Genomic DNA, 21,789 nt, shown 5'->3' on the forward strand with positions numbered 1-21,789 from the left:
AAGGAGACTGCTTGGGAGGTGGGGTGGCTGTGGCCTGGATCTGACCGGCAAAATCTTGTTCTGCTCTACTAGCTTTGAGCAGCGTTTCGGAGTAGAGATCAGGCTAGAGCAGGGGTAGGCAACCTCGGCTCTTTTATGACTCATGGACTTCAACTCCCAGAATTCCTGAGCCAGCTTGGCTGGCTCAGGAATTCTGGGAGTTGAAGTCCATGAGTCATAAAAGAGCCGAGGTTGCCTACCCCTGGGCTAGAGGAATCCTTGATTATAGTGCAGCTGTTAAGAACCAGCCTGGCCTTCTTGAAGGTATAGAAGAAAATTTCTGCCCTCATTAAGGGTATACTGTGTCAACCGGATTTAAGATTTTATGTTTTTAAATACTTAACCGGTCCAAATACGGCGTTCCTCCATGAATCGTTTACTTTATAGCTACTATTTGCTGCAGACAGCCCGCGCTTTCCCCGCGCCTTCCGTAGGAAACCTCCCAGACCCAGACTGTCTTTGTTACGTCACAATTAAAGCCCCGCCCACTCCGCTTGAGCTTTGGAGTTCACCGTGTTTGAGGTCGGAATAGCAGCCTTCTTTATTCCTTTTACCTAACGCTGTGTAATATCTGGGTTAAAAAGTTTTTGAGATATTTGTAGGCCTAAAACCTAAGTTAAAAGGTTGCCTGGAAGTGTGTGTGTGCGTGTGTTTAATGCTGCAATGCACTTGCAGAGAATTGTTGCTGAGTGTGCAAATACTCCCAAAATGTAAACCTTACTTTAAAATTCACTGTAATTGACACCATATCTCATTCTCGGGTTTTTTTAAAAGAATCACATGATGGTTTATTGTGATTTGTGAACCCAAACAATTGGATGGTTTTTAAATTGCTGTCATTCTTTTCCTGAATTTTCATTTTGCCTTCTCCCTGTCAAATCTTAAGAGGTATTGTACATTACATTAGCTTGTGGCAAGGTCTTTTTATCAGTCACAGTACTGAAAAAATGCTTTAAAAAGTTCTGCCCAACACTTTTTAAACTAATTGATATAATTGCTGATCAACAAAATGTATTTGATTGTGGAATGTAGAATATAGTTTTTTTCCTTGGCTAGTTCTTTTTTATTATAGTCACTGATACGTTGATGACAAATGCTAAGTTATTGCCCTAATTTTCATAGGATTAAATGTACACTGTTGTTTCAGTTACACTCTTAAGGGGCTTATTTTTTTTGTTCAGAATGTATGAATAAACGATTGTTAGTATAGAATTGTCATCATCCAACCATTACAGTAAAGACCAACCTGAAACTGCCTGTCACGTAATGTCAAAAATTGCCAGGGTTGAATAGTGGGGGATTTCATGATAATCACCATACATAATAATTGTTTTGCATCCAAGCAGTCTAGTGGGAACTGGGGAAAGATTAGATTCCCTGATTTTGTAGCATTATATTAATGCAGCTGTCAAAAATGATATGAGGGATGTATGCTCAGCCTTCTGCTTCCTGATCCTGAGTTAAAAATGCATTATAAAAAGCATTTATAGGTGCAAATATAGTTTAAAAGGAATGATATATTTTGTGCTATATGTGAGGGAAACAGTACTTCACTTACATCTTCCTGTTCTTTTTTCCAGTCATGCTGGAGTCAGTCGAAGTGTTGCCATTGTAGCTGCCTATTTAATGAAAATTAATCATCTTACTTTTCAAGAGGCCTATGCCTTTGTTCAGGCCATCAAACCTGATGCTAAGTATGATTTATTTTTCCTTTGGCAAAAGTGTTTTCTCATGAGGTTTAAAATACACATTCTCTGATCTCTCAGGGTTTTTTTTTTGCTTTCTTCTAGGATGAATGAAGGCTTTGAGTGGCAGCTGCAACTCTATGAAAAAATGGGTTGTAAGGTTGATGTTAACAGTATTATTTATAAGCAGTATCGTTTGGAAAACATTGCAAAGAACTGTCTTGGTAAGGCAAATAGAAATTACAATGTGTGTGTGTGTATACATACACACACACACACAAAGACACACATCTACTCTATTACTTAGATGTTGTGCTATCTACATTAAACTGTACTTTTATTGCTATATTTTGCTAGCTACGACCTTTTAATATTGGCAGTAAGCAGAACTGTAATAGCCTTTTTCTTCAGTATGTTAATTATATTATAGATAGCTTATCTGATGAAACTTCAATTCTGAAAGGATACTTAACATGGTGTTTAGTGCTTCTTTGAAACATCTCAATATCTGTAAGAAAGCTAACAATGTGCAATATTAACAATGTTGTATCTCATTTTTCGTGCTCCTACCCATCCTAGCAAAAATTAGCCTCTGACAAGTGCATTAAAAGGAACTATATAAAGGTCACTAATGGCTCTTATATTATTTGTACAGTTTTTTTCTCTCCAGCTTTTTTGCTTTTGATGGCAGAGGCTGCTCAGTTCTCAACAGACATTGCTAAATGATTAGCTAAACTTGCCACATGAGTTTAGATACTCAAGGATTTGGGGGGGATAGTTGAAGGCATCCAAAGAGGCAACTCAGTATCTGAGAATTAATACATGTGATGTAAAAATGCATTTGTCTTTGATTGAACTATAAATCATTAGTCATTTTTAAGCCCATTGATAGCATTTTGTCACTTCTGCTAGTCTGTCTTCTTCAGAAGAAATTCATTCTTGATTTTTCTAACACCATGTTTTTCAACTGACATTTTCACACACTGAGCTTCAATATTGTGGGGTCTAGTAATAAGCCACCTAGGACAGTCCTGTCTTCTGTACATTCATCCTGTCATCTTTTTTTTTATTGAAAAGTTTTATCATACATTTTATCTTTAACAATCCCCCCTAGCCCTCCCCTATCCCTCCCTCCCTACCCCTCCCCCCCCTCCCCCCCCGACTTCCCAGAGCTAAGTACAAGGTATAAAAAACCAAAAAAAACCAATCGTAGACATTCATATGCTAACAACCATAAACTCTGAAATCCATCTCTCTCTAGCTCATATAGGGTAATTACAAACACTATTAATATAAGATATATAAAAAAAAAGAAAAAGAGAAAAAAAGAGGAGAAAAAAAAAGGAAGACTTATTCAAATGCTACATGAAACTTCTTAGTCCCATATTTGTTCTGGATATACTCAATCCATTTTCTCCACTCCATAACATAACGTTCTTGCGAGTGATCTTTCAAATAAGCCGAGATCTTTGCCATCTCTGCCAGGTCAGAAACCTTTAAAGTCCATTCTTCTACAGTCGGCAGTTCCTCCTTCTTCCAATATTGGCCTATTAAGAGTCTTGCTGCCGTAATTAAATTCAACATCAGCTTAGTGTCCACAACCGTAGCATCTGTAATTATACCCAACAAAAAAAGTTGCGGACAAAACTTTATCCTTTGCTTGAAAATCTTCTGCATGTTCCACCAAATTTTTATCCAAAAGGCCTTAACCTTTTTACAAGTCCACCATATATGAAAATATGTTGCATCTTCTTCACCACACCTCCAGCATTTAGGCTGATAGTTCGGATACATACTTGCCAGCTTTTTAGGATCTAAATGCCATCTGTAAAACATTTTATAAAAATTTTCTCTTAAATTTTGAGCTTGTGTGAATTTTACGTTCCTCACCCAGATCTTTTCCCACGTGTCCATTGTAATAACTTCTTGGATATTTTGGGCCCATTTAATCATACAATCCTTAACGAGTTCTGTTTCTGAGTCAATTTCTATCAAGGCAAGATATATCCGTTTAATATGTGCTGGACCCTGATTTCTGATTTGCTTTATCAGATTTTCATCAGTCATTGTAAAACCATTTTTCTGATCTTCTTTCCACCTGGCCCGTAGCTGAGTATATTGAAACCAAGTCTGAACAATCTTCTCATCTCGCAAGAGACTATATGGTTTCAAACACCAGACATTTCTTTCCAAGCTCCTTGTACGTAGTCACATCGTGTTTGAAACCAGCATGTATATTTTCTATTGCGTGTTTTGGGATTGCCCACAATGGTATCTTACAATCTAATTTATGTCTGTACTTCTTCCAAACCCTCAACAATGCCTGTCTTAAAATATGCACTCTAAAGACATTATCTACCTTCTTATCATACAACAAATATGCATGCCAGCCAAACAACAAGTCATGGCCCTCAAGATATAATAATCTCTCTTGTGTCAAATTGATCCAATCACTTATTCCTGCTAAAGCAGCAGCTTCATAATATAATTTAAAATTAGGCATTTTAAGACCACCTCTTTCACGAGTATCCTGTATTATCTTTAGTTTAACTCGTGGCCTTTTCCCTGCCCATACAAATTTATTGATACCGCGCTGCCATTCCTCCAAGTTAGAATCTTTCTTAAGAACCGGTATCATTTGAAATAAAAATAAGAATTTAGGCAGGACATTCATTTTCACTGCTGCGATTCGCACCAACAAAGACAATTGCAATTTTTCCCAACTCTCCATTTCTTTTTGGATTTTCCCCCATAATTTTTCATAGTTATTTTTATATAACTTTGTATTAGAGGGCGACAAAAGCACCCTCAAATATTTAACCCTTTTAACAATCTCAAATCCAGTTAATCCTTCTAAGAGAGCCTTTTGCGAAGCTGTCATATTTTTGGCCAGAATTTTAGTTTTTTGTGTATTAACTTTAAATCCAGAAACCTTCCCATATTGTATTATTATCTCCATCAGGTCCACAACAGAGTTCTCCGGCTGGGTCACTGTAACAACCAGATCGTCTGCGAACGCTCTCAATCTATAATCCTGATCTCTAATTTGTATACCCTTAATTTTTTCCGAATTCCGTATTTTAACCAACAATATCTCCAATGTTAGTACAAATAACAAGGGCGATAACGGACACCCTTGCCTTGTGCCCTTCTCAATATTACATGCTTCTGTCAGGCTATTATTAACTATTATTCGGGCAGTTTGTTGTTGATATAATGCCCTAATTGGTTGCAAAAAATTATCCCCAAAATTCATTTTATCCAAGACTTTCATCAAAAATTGCCAATTCAATTGATCAAAAGCTTTTTCAGCATCTAAAAAAATTAGCGCCGCAGGGATCTGGTTATTCCTTTCCAAAAACTCTAACACATCAACTATATGCCTCACATTATTTTTCATTTGCCTAACACTAATAAACCCCGTTTGGTCCCCATGAATCGTCTGTTGCAGAACCCTCATCAATCTATTAGCCAACACCTTAGCAAATATCTTGTAATCTGTATTTAAAAGCGATATCGGTCTATAATTTTTAACTTGAGTAGCATCTTGGTCTTCCTTCGGAATCAAAGAAATGAAAGCAGTTCTCCAAGACGGAGGCACCTTTCCCCCCCTCTGAATTGTCTGGAACAGTTCCTTTAACGGTTTTATCATCTCTAATTGTAAATTTTTGTAATAAGCCGCAGTCAAACCATCCGTGCCTGGCGCTTTGTCCACCTTCAATTCCTTAATTGCTATAAGAATTTCTTCTTCTGTTATCAATTGATTAATCCCCTCTTTTTGTTCTTGCATAAGAACCGGGATGCTAGCATTCTCCAAATATACATCAATATCTTTTTCATTAATCTTCTCCTTAGCATATAATTTAGAATAAAAGTCCAGAAAGGCCTCCTTAATAAGATCCTGTTGAAACACAACCCTTCCCTTATGCTCAATTTTATCTATATTAGAAGCCCTTTGCTTTTTCCTCAGTCTATAAGCTAACCATCTACCTGGTTTATTAGCATTGCAAAAGGTGTTGTGCCTGGCAAACCGCAAATTGGTTGCCACTTGGTCAGCCATTAATTTATCAAATTGTCCTTTTAATAGCTTAATAACCTCCTTAGTCTTCACATCCGCTGGATTCAAAATCAAAGCCTTTTCTTTTTCCTTAATTTCATTCTCCAATTCTTTCCTCCTGGCTTCCAAAATACGTCTATGTTTATTGTTCATATATATCAACACCCCTCTCATATAGGCCTTGCTAGCATCCCAAACCATGTCCATAGAAGTGTCTTTGTTCATATTAATTTCAAAAAAATCCTTCATCCGCTGTTTACATTCTTCCACATTTCTCTGATTTCTAAACAAATTCTCATTTACGCGCCACGAGCGCCTATCTCTATTCTCCTTATTAATCTCTAGCCAGACTGGGCTGTGATCAGAAATAGTTCTTGCACATATCTTCACCTTTTTAATCCTTGAAAAAAAGTCATTAGTCAGCAAAATAAAATCGATCCTGGAGAAAGATTGATGTCTGTCAGAAAAAAAAGTACAGTATAATCCTTTTCATGCAAATGTATTTCACGCCAAATATCTCGCAGTTCCAAGTCATCCTTCATTTCAAAAAAGGATTTAGGCAGTCTAGCATGACTTGGAACGTGTTTAAAAGAACCAGCCTTATCCATCTGTACATCCAAAACACCATTCCAGTCCCCCATAAAAATAAACGATTTATAATCCAACTGAGTAAGCTTTGTGTGAAGTAAACTAAAAAAATCAGCTTGTTGTTGATTAGGAGCATATAATCCAACTAAAAGCGTCTTTTTACCTTCTAACAGCAACTCTATCATAACGTATCTTCCATGCTTATCTGCTTCAATTAATTCCGCTGTTAAGGCACTTTTAACATAAACAACCACTCCATTTTTCTTATTCATTGCAGAAGCAACAAATTGCGTGCCCAACCTTAAGTTCAGTAAATACTTTTGGTCCATAGCCCTAATATGCGTTTCTTGCAAACATATAACATCTATCTTGAATTGTTTTAAATATTGAAAAACTTTCTTCCTCTTCTGTGGTGAATTTAGTCCATTAACGTTCCAGGTTAAGAATTTAGTCGCCATGTATGTCATCCCAAAGCTGTTGGAGCACATCTTTAATAGGCTCTCCTTTAGGCCGTGCTCCTCCCACTGCTTGGCTGTAAGTACGTTTTGGAAGTTCCATAGACTTCTGCTGATCTTGTTCTTTTATTTTTTTTTTGCTCGTTTTAAAGCAGCACGCGTCACCCTCTGCTCTCCAGGATCATCCAAAGAAGTTGTAGCTTGATCTCCTCCAGCACCATTCTCCTCTGTCTGTCCAGCTTCAGCCTCTTGAAGTTTTCCTTCTCCAGATCCCTTTGCAGCTTCCAGAAGTGATAGTGGGGTTGCTTTTAAAACATTGTTATAAAAATCCCGCGCCTGTGTCACAGTGACCAGACGGTACCTTTTGCCTTCATGCATCGCCACCAATCCAACTGGAATCTCCCATCTGAACCTTATATCACGTTGTTTGAGCTCTTGCACAAGAAATGCATAATCTTTTCTTCTCCTTAAAATCTTTGGAGGAATTTCTTTTAAAACCAAAACTTCTTGGTCAGCAATCACAACTTTAGTATCATAGGCAGCTTGAATAACTTCATCTCTAGTTTCCCTCTTTGCAAAATATACCACCACATCTCTAGGTAACTTTCTCTGTCTAGCAATCCATGAGTTAACATGGAACACTTTATCCATGCCTCCCTTTATTTCAGATGCTGGCTGACACAATACTGCTTCCAGAGCTTCAGAAATCAGCTGCTTTAGATCTTCCTTAACATTTTCTTTTAAACCTCTGATTCTAACAGCATATTGCATCTGGTAATATTGAACTAGACACAGTTCTCTGTCCATTTTGTCTCTTAAATCTTCATTCTCCAATACCTTTGCTTCTAATATGGCATTCTTTTGAGTCAAGTCCTCCACTTTTTCATCCAGATCTTGCACACATTCAGCCACACTACGCACTGTAGACAAAATGTCTACCCTCACCGCACTGAACTTCTCCTCCATCCTCTCCTCCAATTTCTCCTCCATCTTTGCCAATTTATCACCCATTGATTCCAAAATTACCTGGGCATGTTTTTCAAGAGCATCTTGTAAGTCCTTCGATGTCAGTGCAGCGGGAGGAAGCAAAGCCTGCAATGATGTCTGTTGCACCGGAGAAGTTCCAGCACTCCGAAGAGTTTTTGGGGGAGGTTTAGCCGCCATCTTTTTACTTTCACTTGTGACGCACTTTCACTTTAAGTTTATAAAGTCCATTAAGCTAGAGAGCAAAAATAAAAGTCCTCTTCACCTTATCCTCCTGTACCGCTCTGCCTGCTCCTTTTATTCCATGGTCTTTCCTTCTGGCAGGGGTGGTCGCAAACGCCTGGCTCCGCTCCAGAAATCACGGAGCGGAGACGCTGAACAGCTGGGAGCAACCCAGGCTACGGGGGAGTTCAATCCTTCAGCCGCCCAAGCTTTAAGCTCAGGCGGCCCCGGAGAACTCAACCCCTACCTGGGGCCTCTCCCCCTCCTCTTCTCCCGAGGAGGGGGCTTCAAATTCACCCGAACAGCTGATCGGCGCTGTTTCGGGTGAAAACAACACAGCTGAGCCGCGGGCAGCCCGAAAAGGCTGTCTCCGGCGCCGCGCCGCCACCGGAAGCCCACATTCATCCTGTCATCTTGAGCACTCTTACTGCCTTGGATAAAATTTACCTTTCTACATTTTTGTCCTTGGAGGATAGCATTCTCTTTACATTCTATTTGTTGCACACAGAATGTTTTGGCTCGCCATGTTTAATTTCTGCCATTTAAATACAAAATAAAAATGAAATTTTGATATGGAATGTCTTAGTTTTAGACTTTAATTTTTATCTCTTTGATATGTGTGTATAGGTAGTCCTCTACTTATGACCACAACAGACTGGAACTTTCATCACTTAGCAAGATAGTCATTAAGTGAGTTGTGTGCACTTTTATGACTGCCATGATTGTGTATCATCAGTCATTAAATGAATCACATGGTTGTTAAGTGAATTCAGCTTCCCACATTGACTTTGCTTGTCAGAAGCCACTTGGGAAGATCACAAATGGAGACCATATGACGCTGGGACTCTGCATCCACAGTCTGCACCAAACTAATCCTATTCACTGCATTTTTATCACCTTTTTTCATGAGAAAAGAACTAATGATTCTGAGGATTCTAAACTGATCCAGAAAGGGAGATTCTTAAATAATTTCCAGGAATTGTTGGTCTTGTCAATGGAATACTCATTGCCTCTGGGACAACCTAAAGCTTATTGTACTGTGGCAAAATATCTTCTCTTTAATTCATCTGTAAAATTTTTAGACAAATGCAAAATGTTTTGTCACCTTTTCTTGAACCTAATATAAGTATTACAGTTTGCTGCTCTTTTGAATTTTTTACACTGGCAAACATGGCTAATTACATTTTTATGTGATTTTTTTCTCCCAGCATTCTCATAAAATTGGTGTTTGAATATTGAATTGGAAATGTTATAGTTACCCTGGTGGACTTATTTTAATAAAGGCTAAAATCTTACTTGGGAGATTTTAGCTATATTAGTTCTTTTAAAGCCCTATTGGGATAAATTGTTGCAGCTTTAAGCCATCCTTTTAAGACGTGTTTTATTGTACACTTCTGTGGGAATATTGCTGTAGGACTACATGTAAATACCTGCAATAAAGAAGTGCTCTAAACTTTCAGAGATGCTTCATTATACGTATACAAACTCGTTGTTTCTGGTTTTCAGAGACAGAAGGCTTGCCTGGTCATGTCTTCGCAATTGATCCAAACACAGTACATCAAATCCCAAATCATGACATTCTTTACAGGTGCAGGAAATGCAGGTACGTGGTTCCAAGGAGCATTTATTGAATAGTATCTTATGAGATCAGTTTATAGCAGTTTTCCTAGCACTAGCACTTTTGCGACCAAGGGGGCTAGCTCTAAATGCAGTTAAATTGCTTGGGGATTTAAACAGACTAAATGTTGAATTAATGATAGTCTAAGCAAAAAGACTTTTTGAGAAAGCTTTACAGCTGATACAGTTGCATACAAAAATTGGTGTCAGAGTGCATTTTTCAGTGAATCCCTAGGTGAATAGTAGTTGACACAGCTCTTACGTGATATAAACATATTTCTGCAAATAGATGTCCCTACAGATATGCAAGTGTGGGGACTGTGAAAGCCATTATTTATTTTCCTCCCCTCCCCCCTCCATTTTAGCTTTCTTTTTTATGTGTATTTTATGGTTGATTTAGAGATATGTTTCAGACTGATGTTTGGTTGAAATAACCAACCTCTTTTCTGCTTCAGTTTCTTTATTGACTGCCGGCCTCTTGCTTCTTGAATATGTTGATAATTAGTAGAATCCATTTTTTTCTCACATGTACAATATTTTACCATTAGCTGTAATGCAGCCCGAAAGCATAATAGAGCCACCCTGATACTTAAAGATGGGTAAGGTATTCTTTTTCTCCAAAAGAATCTTGTGTAGCCAAATAGTTCAGTGTTCATTTCATTAGTCCAAATCACTGTTTCTAAATGTTACTAAGATTTTCTTCTGCTGACTTTAGATGGTGAATTGTCTGATCAGGTTTGTCCAGTTACTCTCTTTCAGCCCATTCCATCTCACAGGTTGTTGTTGTGGGGGAAAAAGGAGGGAGGAAAAGAGTATTAGGTATGTCTGCCCCCACTTGAGTCATTTATAAAAATAATAAAGGTGGGATACGAATAAATGATTAAATAAAATAAACCATGGTGTATTATGGACAATTGCTAAGCTTGTAAGCCGCCCTGAGTCTTCGGAGAAGGGTGGGATATAAATGGAATTAAAATAAAAAAAAACTGCTCCAATATAGACTGTACTTTACAACAGGTGACTTATAGTGATCCATTGGTTCTGTTTTGTAGATTTGACCTGTTTGGGGCAATTTTAGCAGAGATTTTTTGCAGAAAGTGGTAATGTTTAAATTTTTACCATGTGGAGTTGTGTCAGTTTTTGTTCACTTACAGATTTATTGAAAAAAAATGTCATTTTTGCTTGCAACTAAATGTTTTTATCATACATGGTTCTGTATTGTACATAGTTAGACCCAATAGCTACCAAAAGGGTAGTTTATCTTGCAAAAAAAACCATTGTTAAATGGACGTATGTTGAAATATTGAAGACTGGGTTGGTTGGAATTCAGTCCTAAAGTAGTGATAACCTGGGCACAAAATATGATCACGTGACCCTGGGACACTGCAATGGTGATAAATATGAACCAGTTGTCAAGCATTCAGATGTAAATCACATGATCATAGGAATGCTGCAGTGGTCATAAGTGTGGAAAATGGTCATAAGTCACTTTTTTCAGTGCCGTTGTAACTTCGAATGGTCACTGAAGGAACTGTTGTAAGTCGAGGATTATGTGTATATATTTCTTTTGTTCTAATAAGTAAAAAAACACCATTTCAGATGTCAGGTAGCCATGCTGCTTGGGTATCCTTGCAAATGACTTTTGCTCTTTTCCTTTTAATAAACAGGCGTTTGCTGTTCCGAAGTTCAAGCATTTTGCCCCATGATGAAGGCAAAGGACCTGCAGCATTTGCTCACAAAAAAGTTTTGGAGCCTGGACCTTTAGGCCGTGCAGGTCAAACAAACTGTACTTCTTACTTTATTGAGCCAGTGCAGTGGATGGAGGCAGCACTGTTAGGAGTTTTGGAAGGACAGGTGAGGAAAAGAATCTGAGACTTCTATTTTGAAGAAGGTCAGAATAGTTGCTGCTTTGCTAAACGCTGAACAAAGGCTGTGACCTATTTAAATGTTGTTATATACATTAAATAATTTGAATATGGGGAAAGCATCTGTAGCTTGCGTACTAGATGGAGGAAAGGAGCCTTGGTGGAGCAGTGGGCTAATGCCTCCTTAAGTAACACCAGCTGCCTGCAATTAGTGCAGGTTCGAGTCCAACCAGGCTCAAGGTTGACTCAGCCTTCCATCCTTCCGAGGTAGGTAAAATGAGGACCCAGATTGTTGGGGGCAATAAGCTGACTTTGTAAAAAATGCCGCTTGGGGGGGGCCTGAAAGCCCTAATAAGCAGGCATATACATAGAATGAAGGCTATTGCTAAGCACATTGATTTGTGCTTTAAATTGTAAGCCGCCCTGAGTCTTCGGAGAAGGGCGGGATATAAATGGGATTAAAAAAAAAAGTATGCTTAAATCCTCTACAACCTGTCATCCAGGTAAGTTTGCTGAAGGTTGACCTACATTAGGAAAAGGAGTCACCTATCCTTCCCTGATACTGTTCATTCTGTTTAGCTTTCTGACGAGTTTGACAGCAGATGGTATGGGCCACGTTGAAGTGAATCATCCCTAACACAAATCATGATCCACAATAGAGTTGAAGCTGCATTGCTCTGGCCCCAAGGCTTATTCAATCTGTCTATAGTAGAGCTTGGACACATGTAGAGTAACTGATAAATGAGGACTAATTCTATTCAAAGATAATTATCTACTCACAACTGTTTTAAGATATTGTGTTATTGTGAAAAGTGGTAAAACACCAGATTTTTGCTACATTGTATAGAAGATGCAGCATTGCAGCAGATTTCCTCAAAGTAAAATTATTTCCGATTCATTTTATGGCAGTAATTTACAGCATGAAATTAATGGATGGAAAGACTTTGCTTTCTATTTTTGCTGTTCTTTAACTCTAAAATATGAACCCTTCAGAGATATAATTGATATATGGGGCCAGAAATTAGTAGCTATATTATCAGAAATGTCACCAATGATGTCTGCTTCCATGGATGCTAATAAAGGAATGACAGATACAAAACAAATTTTACCTGATGCAGAAATTGTATAACCAGAAATACTGGGTTGCAAAAAAGGATAGATTATAAGATAGAGAAGGCAATAAAGCGGAAATGTGAGACAATAGGAGAATCCTGACAATGATTTTCTATTGGATACACAAAAGAAGTAGGTTAAAACTTTGAAAATCAAAGTTGAATTACAAATTATAAACCAAGAGAATGACCCAGATAATGATATTTTCCTGGATTTACAAAAGAGGTTTGCTAAAACTTTTGGAATGGAAAAAAAAAATTGAAGAGAGACCAAATCCTACAACCATTTCTGAATGAATTAAAGATCAAGATAGTTAGAAATAAAAGGAATGAATATAAAGTTTGGTGAAGATTAAAATAAGACAAATTTCTATAAAATAAGAAAAGTTTCTATAAAATAAGAGACATGTTTCTGTAGACTTTTTGTTGATACCAGGATTGAAAAGTTGATGATTTGTAGATCTGTATACAGATAAGTGGTGGGTTATAGGAAGAGAGATTTGTTTGTAACCTTAAAGGGGGGTGAAGATGTATGAAATTTGTTTGTACTTATTGTGATGATTTATAATTTTTCTTTTTTTCTTACCAATGTTCTCCCTAGTTTTCTTTCTTTGCATTTAGTTTGCATTTGTTTTTACTATTGTAATAAAAACTTTCAATAAGAATTATGAAAAAAAGATATGATGCAAAATTCAGTCAGTGCTATCATGTAGCTAGGGGAGGATGGAGGGACCTTTTTCATAATAGAATTGCATAATTCCCTTTACTTTGGGTCAACTGGAAAGGAAATTATTCTTGGTTTTGAAAAATTAACATCTTGATTGTTTTAGAGCAACCTGTATAAAGAACAAATACCTAGGCTACTAATATTAAATGAAACAATATCAGAACAAAGGAATTCCAGCAATAGAATCATAGAATTGGAAAGGACCATTACATATGATTCCTTGCTCATGGCAAAACTCCACATGTTTCCAACAGATGCTGAGCATACCCAGCAAAATGGGAGTCTGAATATTAGAGGTTCATAAATCAGAGTGCTATCAGCTTAAAATACTGGTTTTATAGTATGTAGAATCAAATTTGGATCTCTTTCAAATTTCGATAGTTTTCACCATTCAAAAAGCTACCTTGGGAATAATCTGTAAGTGTTTATATTATACAGCATTATCACACACACAAAAACATTAATAAAATCTCCAAAACCACATATATAAATTGCTAATTTCTATTATGGCAGTTGTAAAGAAAAATTGCCATTCTTATATATGCTCTTCAAATATCCTTTTGCTTTAGCATCTTAGCTTTGTGATGTTTTTACTGATCTTCTGAAAAGACCATGAGTGACCATCATTTGTGATGATTAATTGTACCTAGTCTAAAAACCCCAAAGAAAAGTATTACTGAACAAAGTTCCCAGTATATATATGGATGGGTTATTCTATACAGTATTCCTTCATGGAAAATTAACTAGTAAACTATGTTCAATAAAAAGGAAGATACATCAAGAATTTTTATGGAATTGTAGGCTTCCTTTATTATTATATCAGGATGTTGGATTGTTGTCCGTGTGTGTGTGTGTGTGTGTGTGTGTGTGTGTTTGTGTATTACACAAATACTGTGTGTATCACCTTGATGTTTGGAAGCATATGTTTTGAACAAACAAAGTTTAGATGGTTGTCTGGTTTGTATTTAATTTTGGATTATCCTAGGGTACTCTTTCCTTCAGTATTTAAACATGAAATCAAAAACATATCCATTTTTCTCAAGGAAACAAATGATGTGGCTTTTAGAAGAAATGAAAAGTCATATATCACACATGGGCCTGGAAAGAAGTGCAGTATTGGTAGAAGATACGAAGCCCATATAGATTGGGCAACAAATGGGAAACTGAGAGATAGAAAAATTGAACAAAAGGGAATTCTGAGATTTCAAGAGAATGCCAGATGGAAAACACATTTTCTGAAGTTTTTAAAAGAGGCCAGGAAGAGGTGGGCGATATGAGGGGACAAGATGAATGCTTTCAAGGGAACTGGGATAGGATGTTTTAAATCAGGAACCAAAGCAAACTGTGGAAAGAAGCATACTGGATTGTTTTGTTTTATTTTTTAAAATGGTCTTCTAAGGGTCACACATTAATGTGTGCGCTTACGAGAAGAGACACCTAGGAGTACAGGGTTTGTGAAATTGGGCAGTAAAAAAGAGGCCAGGTTTCAATAATTTGACATAACTCACAAAAAGTTTCAAAGTTAAGAATTCCACATGTTCAATGCTTGTTTTTTAAAGGTGAAAGAGAAGACAGAATATCAACTGTTCCTTCTCTCTGATTCTCTTATAGCTCCTGTGCCCAAAATGTGCATCAAAGTTGGGTTCTTTTCACTGGCATGGTGAGCAGTGTTCCTGTGGCCATTGGGTGACTCCAGCCTTCCAGATTCACAAGAATCGCGTTGATGAAGTAAAAAGATTGCCTACTGGGGAGCCACAGAATGTGAGAAAGTGAACTTGGTTTGTATTAGGAAAACTGCATATAACTGGCATAGAGAGATACACTTTAATCAATGCTTTAAGAATCAGTGGTCTAGTGCAGTATTTTTCTTTTGACTTTACAATAATAGTAGGGCCAAATATACAGCAGAGCTAATTGCACAGCACAATGGAACATTTCTTGAAATAGTTTTAATTTCTTAAACTGAACACTAAAATTTGTGGTCACACCAGGGTATATTTGCACAACATGGCTTTTACCAACTAAGATTAGTTGCAAATATGTCTAGAGGCTCTTCCTTCTGAACAACTCTGCATTGTATATGTGAACTGCATTTTCCCAATAAAAATAATTCCAGAAAGTTTGGTGTGCAAGTTTATGACCAGAGAGGGAACAGGCAGGATGTTAAATTATAGAGATGCTCAATTATCAAAAATATAATTGAAGTTTGTTAGAAGATCTCATATGAGATGTGCTTCTGTAAGGATAATTCTTCTGAAAGTTGGGGAGTTTAGAAGGAGTGGGTTGCTCACCTCAGCTTCTGGGAGTTTTGCCACATATATAACCAGCTGCTCAAATACAAGTCTTGGCAAGTAGCCTATTTTATGAATGTTTAATCCATTTCCAGCAAGATCTGTTCAGCATGGTTCTCTTGGGGAAGTTTGGAATTACTACAGTTAAAAAATTCAAACTGTATTTGCATATATTTTTTAATTTTGTATAATTTGATTTTTTTTAAAATGCTAACATTCTTGTGAAGTAGAATTTGGCAGTCAGAACTATATTGAACTGCATACAATGGAGTTAAAGTGGTCAGGGCAGTTTATGGTAGAAAGGTAGCTGAGATTAAAGCTAAAAATCAGAAATCTGAATACAACAGATACAGCAGCAGAAATGTCATAAAACAAAGTCCAAAAATCTCACTTTCAGTTTAAAAGACCTAAGAAAGATAAAGAATGTCTCAGGCAATTTTGGGGGAAAATGTGGACACAGTGGCTCAGTGGGTTAGGACGCTGAGCTTGTTGATCAGAAGGTCGGCAGTTTGGCGGGTCGAATGCGGAGTGCTGCGTAACAGAGTGAGTGCCTGTTACTCGTCCCAGCTTCTGCCAACCTAGCAGTTCGAAAGCACGTAAAAATGCAAGTAGAAAAATAGGGACCACTACGGTGGGAAGGTAACAGTGTTCCGTGCGCCTTTGGCGTCTAGTCATGCCGGCCACATGACCACGGAGACGTCCTCGGACAAGCACTGGCTCTTCGGCTTTGAAACGGAGATGAGCACCGGCCCCTAGAGTTGGAAACGACTAGCACGCATGTGCGGGGGAACCTTTACCTTTACCTTTTTACATTTCAAAAGAAGAGTGCTGTACAACACTGAAAGAGCCTGGTCATTGCTACCCCCCACCTCTTCTTCATAGGCGTAGGTGGAGTAAGCTTGTAGTCAAGCAAGAGCTTTCCAGCTTTTGGATACTATAGAAAGACTATTTATCTACAGGTTGATTAATCATTGTCACTTATTCACTGTTACTAATAAAAGTCAGACGAAGTGTTGGGCATACACTGAAACACCTTCCTGGCTCCTGAAAATTTAGAAAAAGCTAAGAAATATATGTTAAATTCGTAGTTTGTAATGATAACATCTTGTCCAATATATATGTTTGAAACTTGCTGGACATTCCATATTCCCAATCAAACATCATGCAACAATATACTACCATGTTAAGATTTACATTGGTGTGTTTTAGTCCTTTTCTGGATTTTAGTGATTGGTTTATTCTTTATGACATTAAAAATGTAACTGTAATGTTTTAATCCTATGCTTATTTAAATGCATAGGCATGTAACTGGTGTATAGGTTTGTAGATCTTAGTTTTATGAATCCATTTTTATGGCCTTTGTATTCTCTTGTGTTGTTTTCACATTTTAGATTTTTAAATCAGCTTATACCATCATAACTTCAAAGCTGCTGACAATTATTACAGTTCTACATTTTAAATTCTAATTAGAGTCATTCATAAAGTTTAAATAGTTTTGTGGATTTTAATATTGAAGTTTTCTTTTTATTGTTTGATATATAGAGAGACACCTGGCTGTAATTCATACTATTATAAGTGTTGCCACTAAAGATGTTTTTGGCAATAAGTATTTTATTTAGTTTATTCTAGTAAAGCTCTATCAAATTATACTAGTCTAGTACTTCATCATGTTAACTGGGCATATATTTAAATTTGGTGCTGTTAATTTCCACAGCACTAAACACAATAAAAATAGATTTTTCCATAATTTCTATTCTGTCTGGAATTTCCACCTTGTAAATCTCTAGGCCAGATTGCCAATTGATTGCTCTGTATTTTCTCCCATTTCTCTCCAGGTTTGTTTGTTTGTTTGGATGCTCATTTATTCTTCTGATAAAGTATCATTACAGTTCAAAAGGTGAAGACTATTTTAAAAATATTGCTCTGACTCTGCATTAGCATATGCATACATTGGAGGCAATGCTTTTTCACTTTCTTCATTTCATACCTGACCATAGATTTTCAGTTACCTTTTCTTCTATTAAATGCTCCTGCCATTGCTACACCAAAATTTATTCAAAAAACCCCCCAAAACCCCTTGAGGACCACCCGGAGGCTTCAGCTGGTGCAGAATGCGGCCGCGCGAGTTGTGATGGGGGTTTCCTGATACTCCCATGTAACACCTCTACTCCGCGAGCTGCATTGGCTCCCGGTTGCCCTCTGGGTGAGATTCAAGGTGCTGGTGATGACCTATAAAGCCCTAAATGGCTTGGGTCCAGGATATCTGAGGGAACACCTGCTGCCGGCATCAAGCTCCCTTCGTCCAGTGCGCTCCCACAGCGAGGGTCTTCTCGGTACCGCCGGTAAGAGACTGCCGGCGGACAACACCCAGGGATAGGGCCTTCTCAGTGGGTGCGCCTGCCCTTTGGAACCAGCTGCCAGTGGAGCTTAGGACCGCCCCGGACCTCCGTTCGTTCCGCCGGGACCTGAAGACCTGGCTCTTCGAGCTCTCTGGCCCAGGCTGAGAATTTTCATTTTAATTTTAACTGGGGTTTTATTTGTTCAGGGACAGATATAATTTTTTAAATCTGTTTTTAACTTTTGTATTTTTTGTTTTAATCACCCTGTAAACCGCCCTGAGTCCTTCGGGAAAGGGCGGTGTATAAATATAATAAAATAAATAAATAAATTAAAAGAACACATTTCTCCTCCTCCTTTTGAAGATGATGACCTTAAATGATTCTATAGAGTCTATTTACTGGGTATGTGAAAATATTTCAACCTCTGAGCAGTCTGATTCAAAATGGTAGTTTTGCCTTCAAAATCAAACACACACAAGAGACAAGCAAAGGCTCTGAATTGAGATTGGAACAACAAAAATGTATTCTGACTAACATAAAAACGGCCATTTTGAATGGTGTTCTACCTGTTCAAAGCACTATGATTGTGCTGTTGTTTAGTGCCTGATTTCTATTTACAAACTTTTCAAACAAACCGGTACAGAAGCAGGTCTAGTCAAGGCCAACTTAATTTGTGTGGAGTGATAGCAAAGTATTAAGAACAGTGGGTTGTTGTTTATGGGTTATGCTGTGCTTTAGTTTGCAGAGAGGCATATGTGAATGTAGCACTGTGCTTCCCCACAACCTGCAAATACTATAGAGATTTATGTAAGTGCAAAGACAATGTTGGTTTGTTGAGGTCTGGCATGCATATGCGCTCTGTATGTTGTGTTGATCCAGTGCTGGGTTCAGACTGCTTTCAGAATTACCAAGACTTGAAAACCCATGTTATATATTTGATGAGGAACTTTGATTTTCTTGGGTTCTTTAGCTGATTCATACCTTTGCTGATTCAAGGTATCTGTGATTGCTTCTTCTCCTGATGTGTATGGCTGTTCCTTAAGGTCAGCTTTCTTTATCCCTTTTCTTTTTACTCTGTTTATATATAGATGCAATTTACCTTACAATGATTTAAGTGCAGCTCTTGGCTATAGTCAAATATTTTTTTTTGAAAAATTTGTAAACAGTAAAAATAACCCATGGTGAAGAATAGCATTTGTACTGGCTTGTTGTGCTTCCTTTGTTCTTAAGGATTCAATGCATTTGCTGCTGTTAAATGGCTAAGAATCTATTCATTGCTAAGAAGATACTAGTACAAAAATGTATCTGAGTAGTTCACTCTTTTTTCCTCTCTCTGTATTGGTGAAGTTCCTTTGAGTTCAGATGAACACTGATTCTCTGCTAAGAATGCGAAGGTGTGTTGGGATTCTAATTCTGACTGTTTCAAATCTACCTTATGGGAGATTTTTTTGTTTTTAAAAAAGCATTAAAATGTTTCAAAAAAGATACCTTTGGCTAATTTTTGTCAAGTTTGTTAACTGGTGATATCCTTGACTGTCACCCATTTACTCTGTTAGAATGAAAAACAAGGGAGAATGGGACTCATACCAAATTACACTATTTTTTATGCCTGGGATACACAAATCATTTTGAGCTTCATGTTTCAACTAGCCAATTTTAAATACAACATATGTTTCATTTTATGCACAATCCTGTAGCTTGTCATGGTGATTAATGAAAGGACAAGATCTTGGATCCCTAAAACCTTGATTGAAGAGAGCATACAGGTGACGTGGTTGCCATTAAATCTAAAGGTCTATTATATCCAAATTGCTGTCATTTATGAGCAATTATTTCATATGTGTAATTATGCGATTGGCATAGTGGTGTTTTGTAGTAAAACCATGTTTTAACTGACAAACGCTTGATTTAATGGACATTTCTTAATCCAATCCATTAAATGGAGGTGAGATCTAAACAAAACAAATGTCCATTGAATCCAAAGTCCATTAAACTTGTAGTTCTCAAACTTGAGTGAAGACTGGATTCAAATACTGTAAGTCCTTGGTATAGGAGATTTGTTATCTCACAAAAATAAACCACAGCAAATTTTGATCCATAATTGACATCATTCTAAAATTCCTGAGATTTTCAGTCATGGCCATGCTGGTTAGGAATTCCCAAGTATTCAAGTCTTGCTATCTGGAGGTGACCCTGATTGGAAAGAAATGAAACTGTCTATTCAACACCTGAGCTCTTCCCACTACTAATATATAGGTTCTGATAGCCTGCCACAGATCTCATAGGCCCACTACATTTTCTGGGATAGGAAAGTATGCAATTGTTTGCGTTTTCTGTCATTTCACTCAGTTCCAAGGTTCAGGGGCAAAATCAACTGGATCTTGAAGAAATAATTGCCCTAGTCTTTCAAGCAGACCTGACTCATGCATAATGTACCTTGTTTCCTGGGTCAATAGAGTTTGTAAGCTCATGTTAGCTATCAGTTTAGGAACCTTCAAATCTTGCCTCTTTAGGAACAGAATTAACCATCTGGTGATTGAAAACCAGTTGCTCATGAAGTTGTACTACTCAGATAAATAATTTAATATGTTTTTCCCTTCTAGAAAGAACTAGCCTCTACAGCTTAATATAAAATACTGTTTCACTAACTAATAAAAACTATTGTAAGCTTTTTCTGGGCAGCTTTCAAAACATACTAGAATTTCTGTAAACAGATCTGGATAAGGATTATATAGTTCAAAGAATGTAGTAAGTAAGTATAAGTCCCGTTGCCTGGAAGCGGTACAGATTTGGATGGGAAAGAACAGGCTTCGGCTCAACCCGGCCAAGACTGAGTGGCTTTACATACCGTCATCTCGTTTAGTCCAAGAGGTTCCATCTTTGATTATAGGAGGAGAGATGTTACCTCCCATTGATAGAGCACGCAATCTGGGCATCCTCCTAGATTCACGACTCAGTTTTGAAGATCATATTGGAGTTGTAGCTAGGGGGGCATTTGCCCAGATTCGCCTAATATACCAATTGCGCCCCTTTCTGGACCGAGATGCCCTACGTACAGTCACCCACGCACTCGTTACCTCCTGTATAGACTATTGCAATGCTCTCTACATGGGGCTGCCCTTGAAAACCACCCGGAGGCTTCAGCTGGTGCAGAATGCGGCTGCACGGGTAGTGATGGGAGCTCCCCGATACTCCCATATAACACCTCTGCTCCATGAGCTGCATTGGTTACCGGTTGCCCTCCGGGTGAGATTTAAGGTGCTGGTACTTACCTTTAAAGCCCTACATGGCTTAGGCCCGGGATACTTGCAGGACCATCTGCTACCGGGAACGAATTCCCATCGCCCAGTACGCTCACACAGAGAAGGCCTCCTCAGGGTACCGTCGGCTAGACAATGTCGGCTGGCGAACCCCAGGGGAAGGGCCTTCTCTGTGGGAGCGCCAGTCCTATGGAATCAGCTCCCCCCTGAGCTTCGGATGACCCAAGATCTCCGGTCCTTTCGCCGCGGCCTCAAAACACTCCTTTTCCACCTGGCTGACCTGGACTGACAGGCATTTTAATTATGTTTACAATTTTTAATTTATTTTTAATTTTTAATTTTAATTTATTGCACAGATGACTTTAATTTTAATTTTATCTTAATTTCTGTTATATGTTATTGTTGTTAGCCGCCCTGAGTCCTTCGGGAGATAGAGCGGGATATAAATCCCATTAATAAATAAAATAAAATAAATAATGTCACTTAGGTGAGATGGGCAGTGTACAAATTTACTAAATAATCTGGTTTGGGATTTGTTCTAACATGCC

The 21,789-nt window shown here is 37.8% G+C and overlaps 1 protein-coding gene across 2 annotated transcripts in view; it reads left to right on the top strand.

The window, feature by feature from the left end:
- DUSP12 (dual specificity phosphatase 12) overlaps positions 1-19,456 on the top strand; it is a 19,921-nt gene extending 465 nt beyond the window's left edge. The window contains exons 2-7 of one of the 2 annotated variants that reach the window (XM_081318777.1): positions 1,620-1,733; positions 1,830-1,948; positions 9,537-9,633; positions 11,315-11,501; positions 14,963-15,129; positions 17,478-19,456. In XM_081318777.1, the coding sequence (XP_081174903.1) occupies positions 1,620-1,733; positions 1,830-1,948; positions 9,537-9,633; positions 11,315-11,501; positions 14,963-15,124 (679 nt within the window). In that variant the 3' untranslated portion in view covers positions 15,125-15,129; positions 17,478-19,456. The remainder of the gene's footprint in view (positions 1-1,619; positions 1,734-1,829; positions 1,949-9,536; positions 9,634-11,314; positions 11,502-14,962; positions 15,130-17,477) is intronic. The other variant, XM_081318776.1, reaches the window with a different exon arrangement.
- The last annotated feature ends 2,333 nt before the right edge of the window (positions 19,457-21,789 follow it).

This window comes from Vipera berus (assembly GCF_964194415.1).
Source record: "Vipera berus genome assembly, chromosome: 2".
Lineage (NCBI taxonomy): Eukaryota > Metazoa > Chordata > Lepidosauria > Squamata > Viperidae > Vipera > Vipera berus.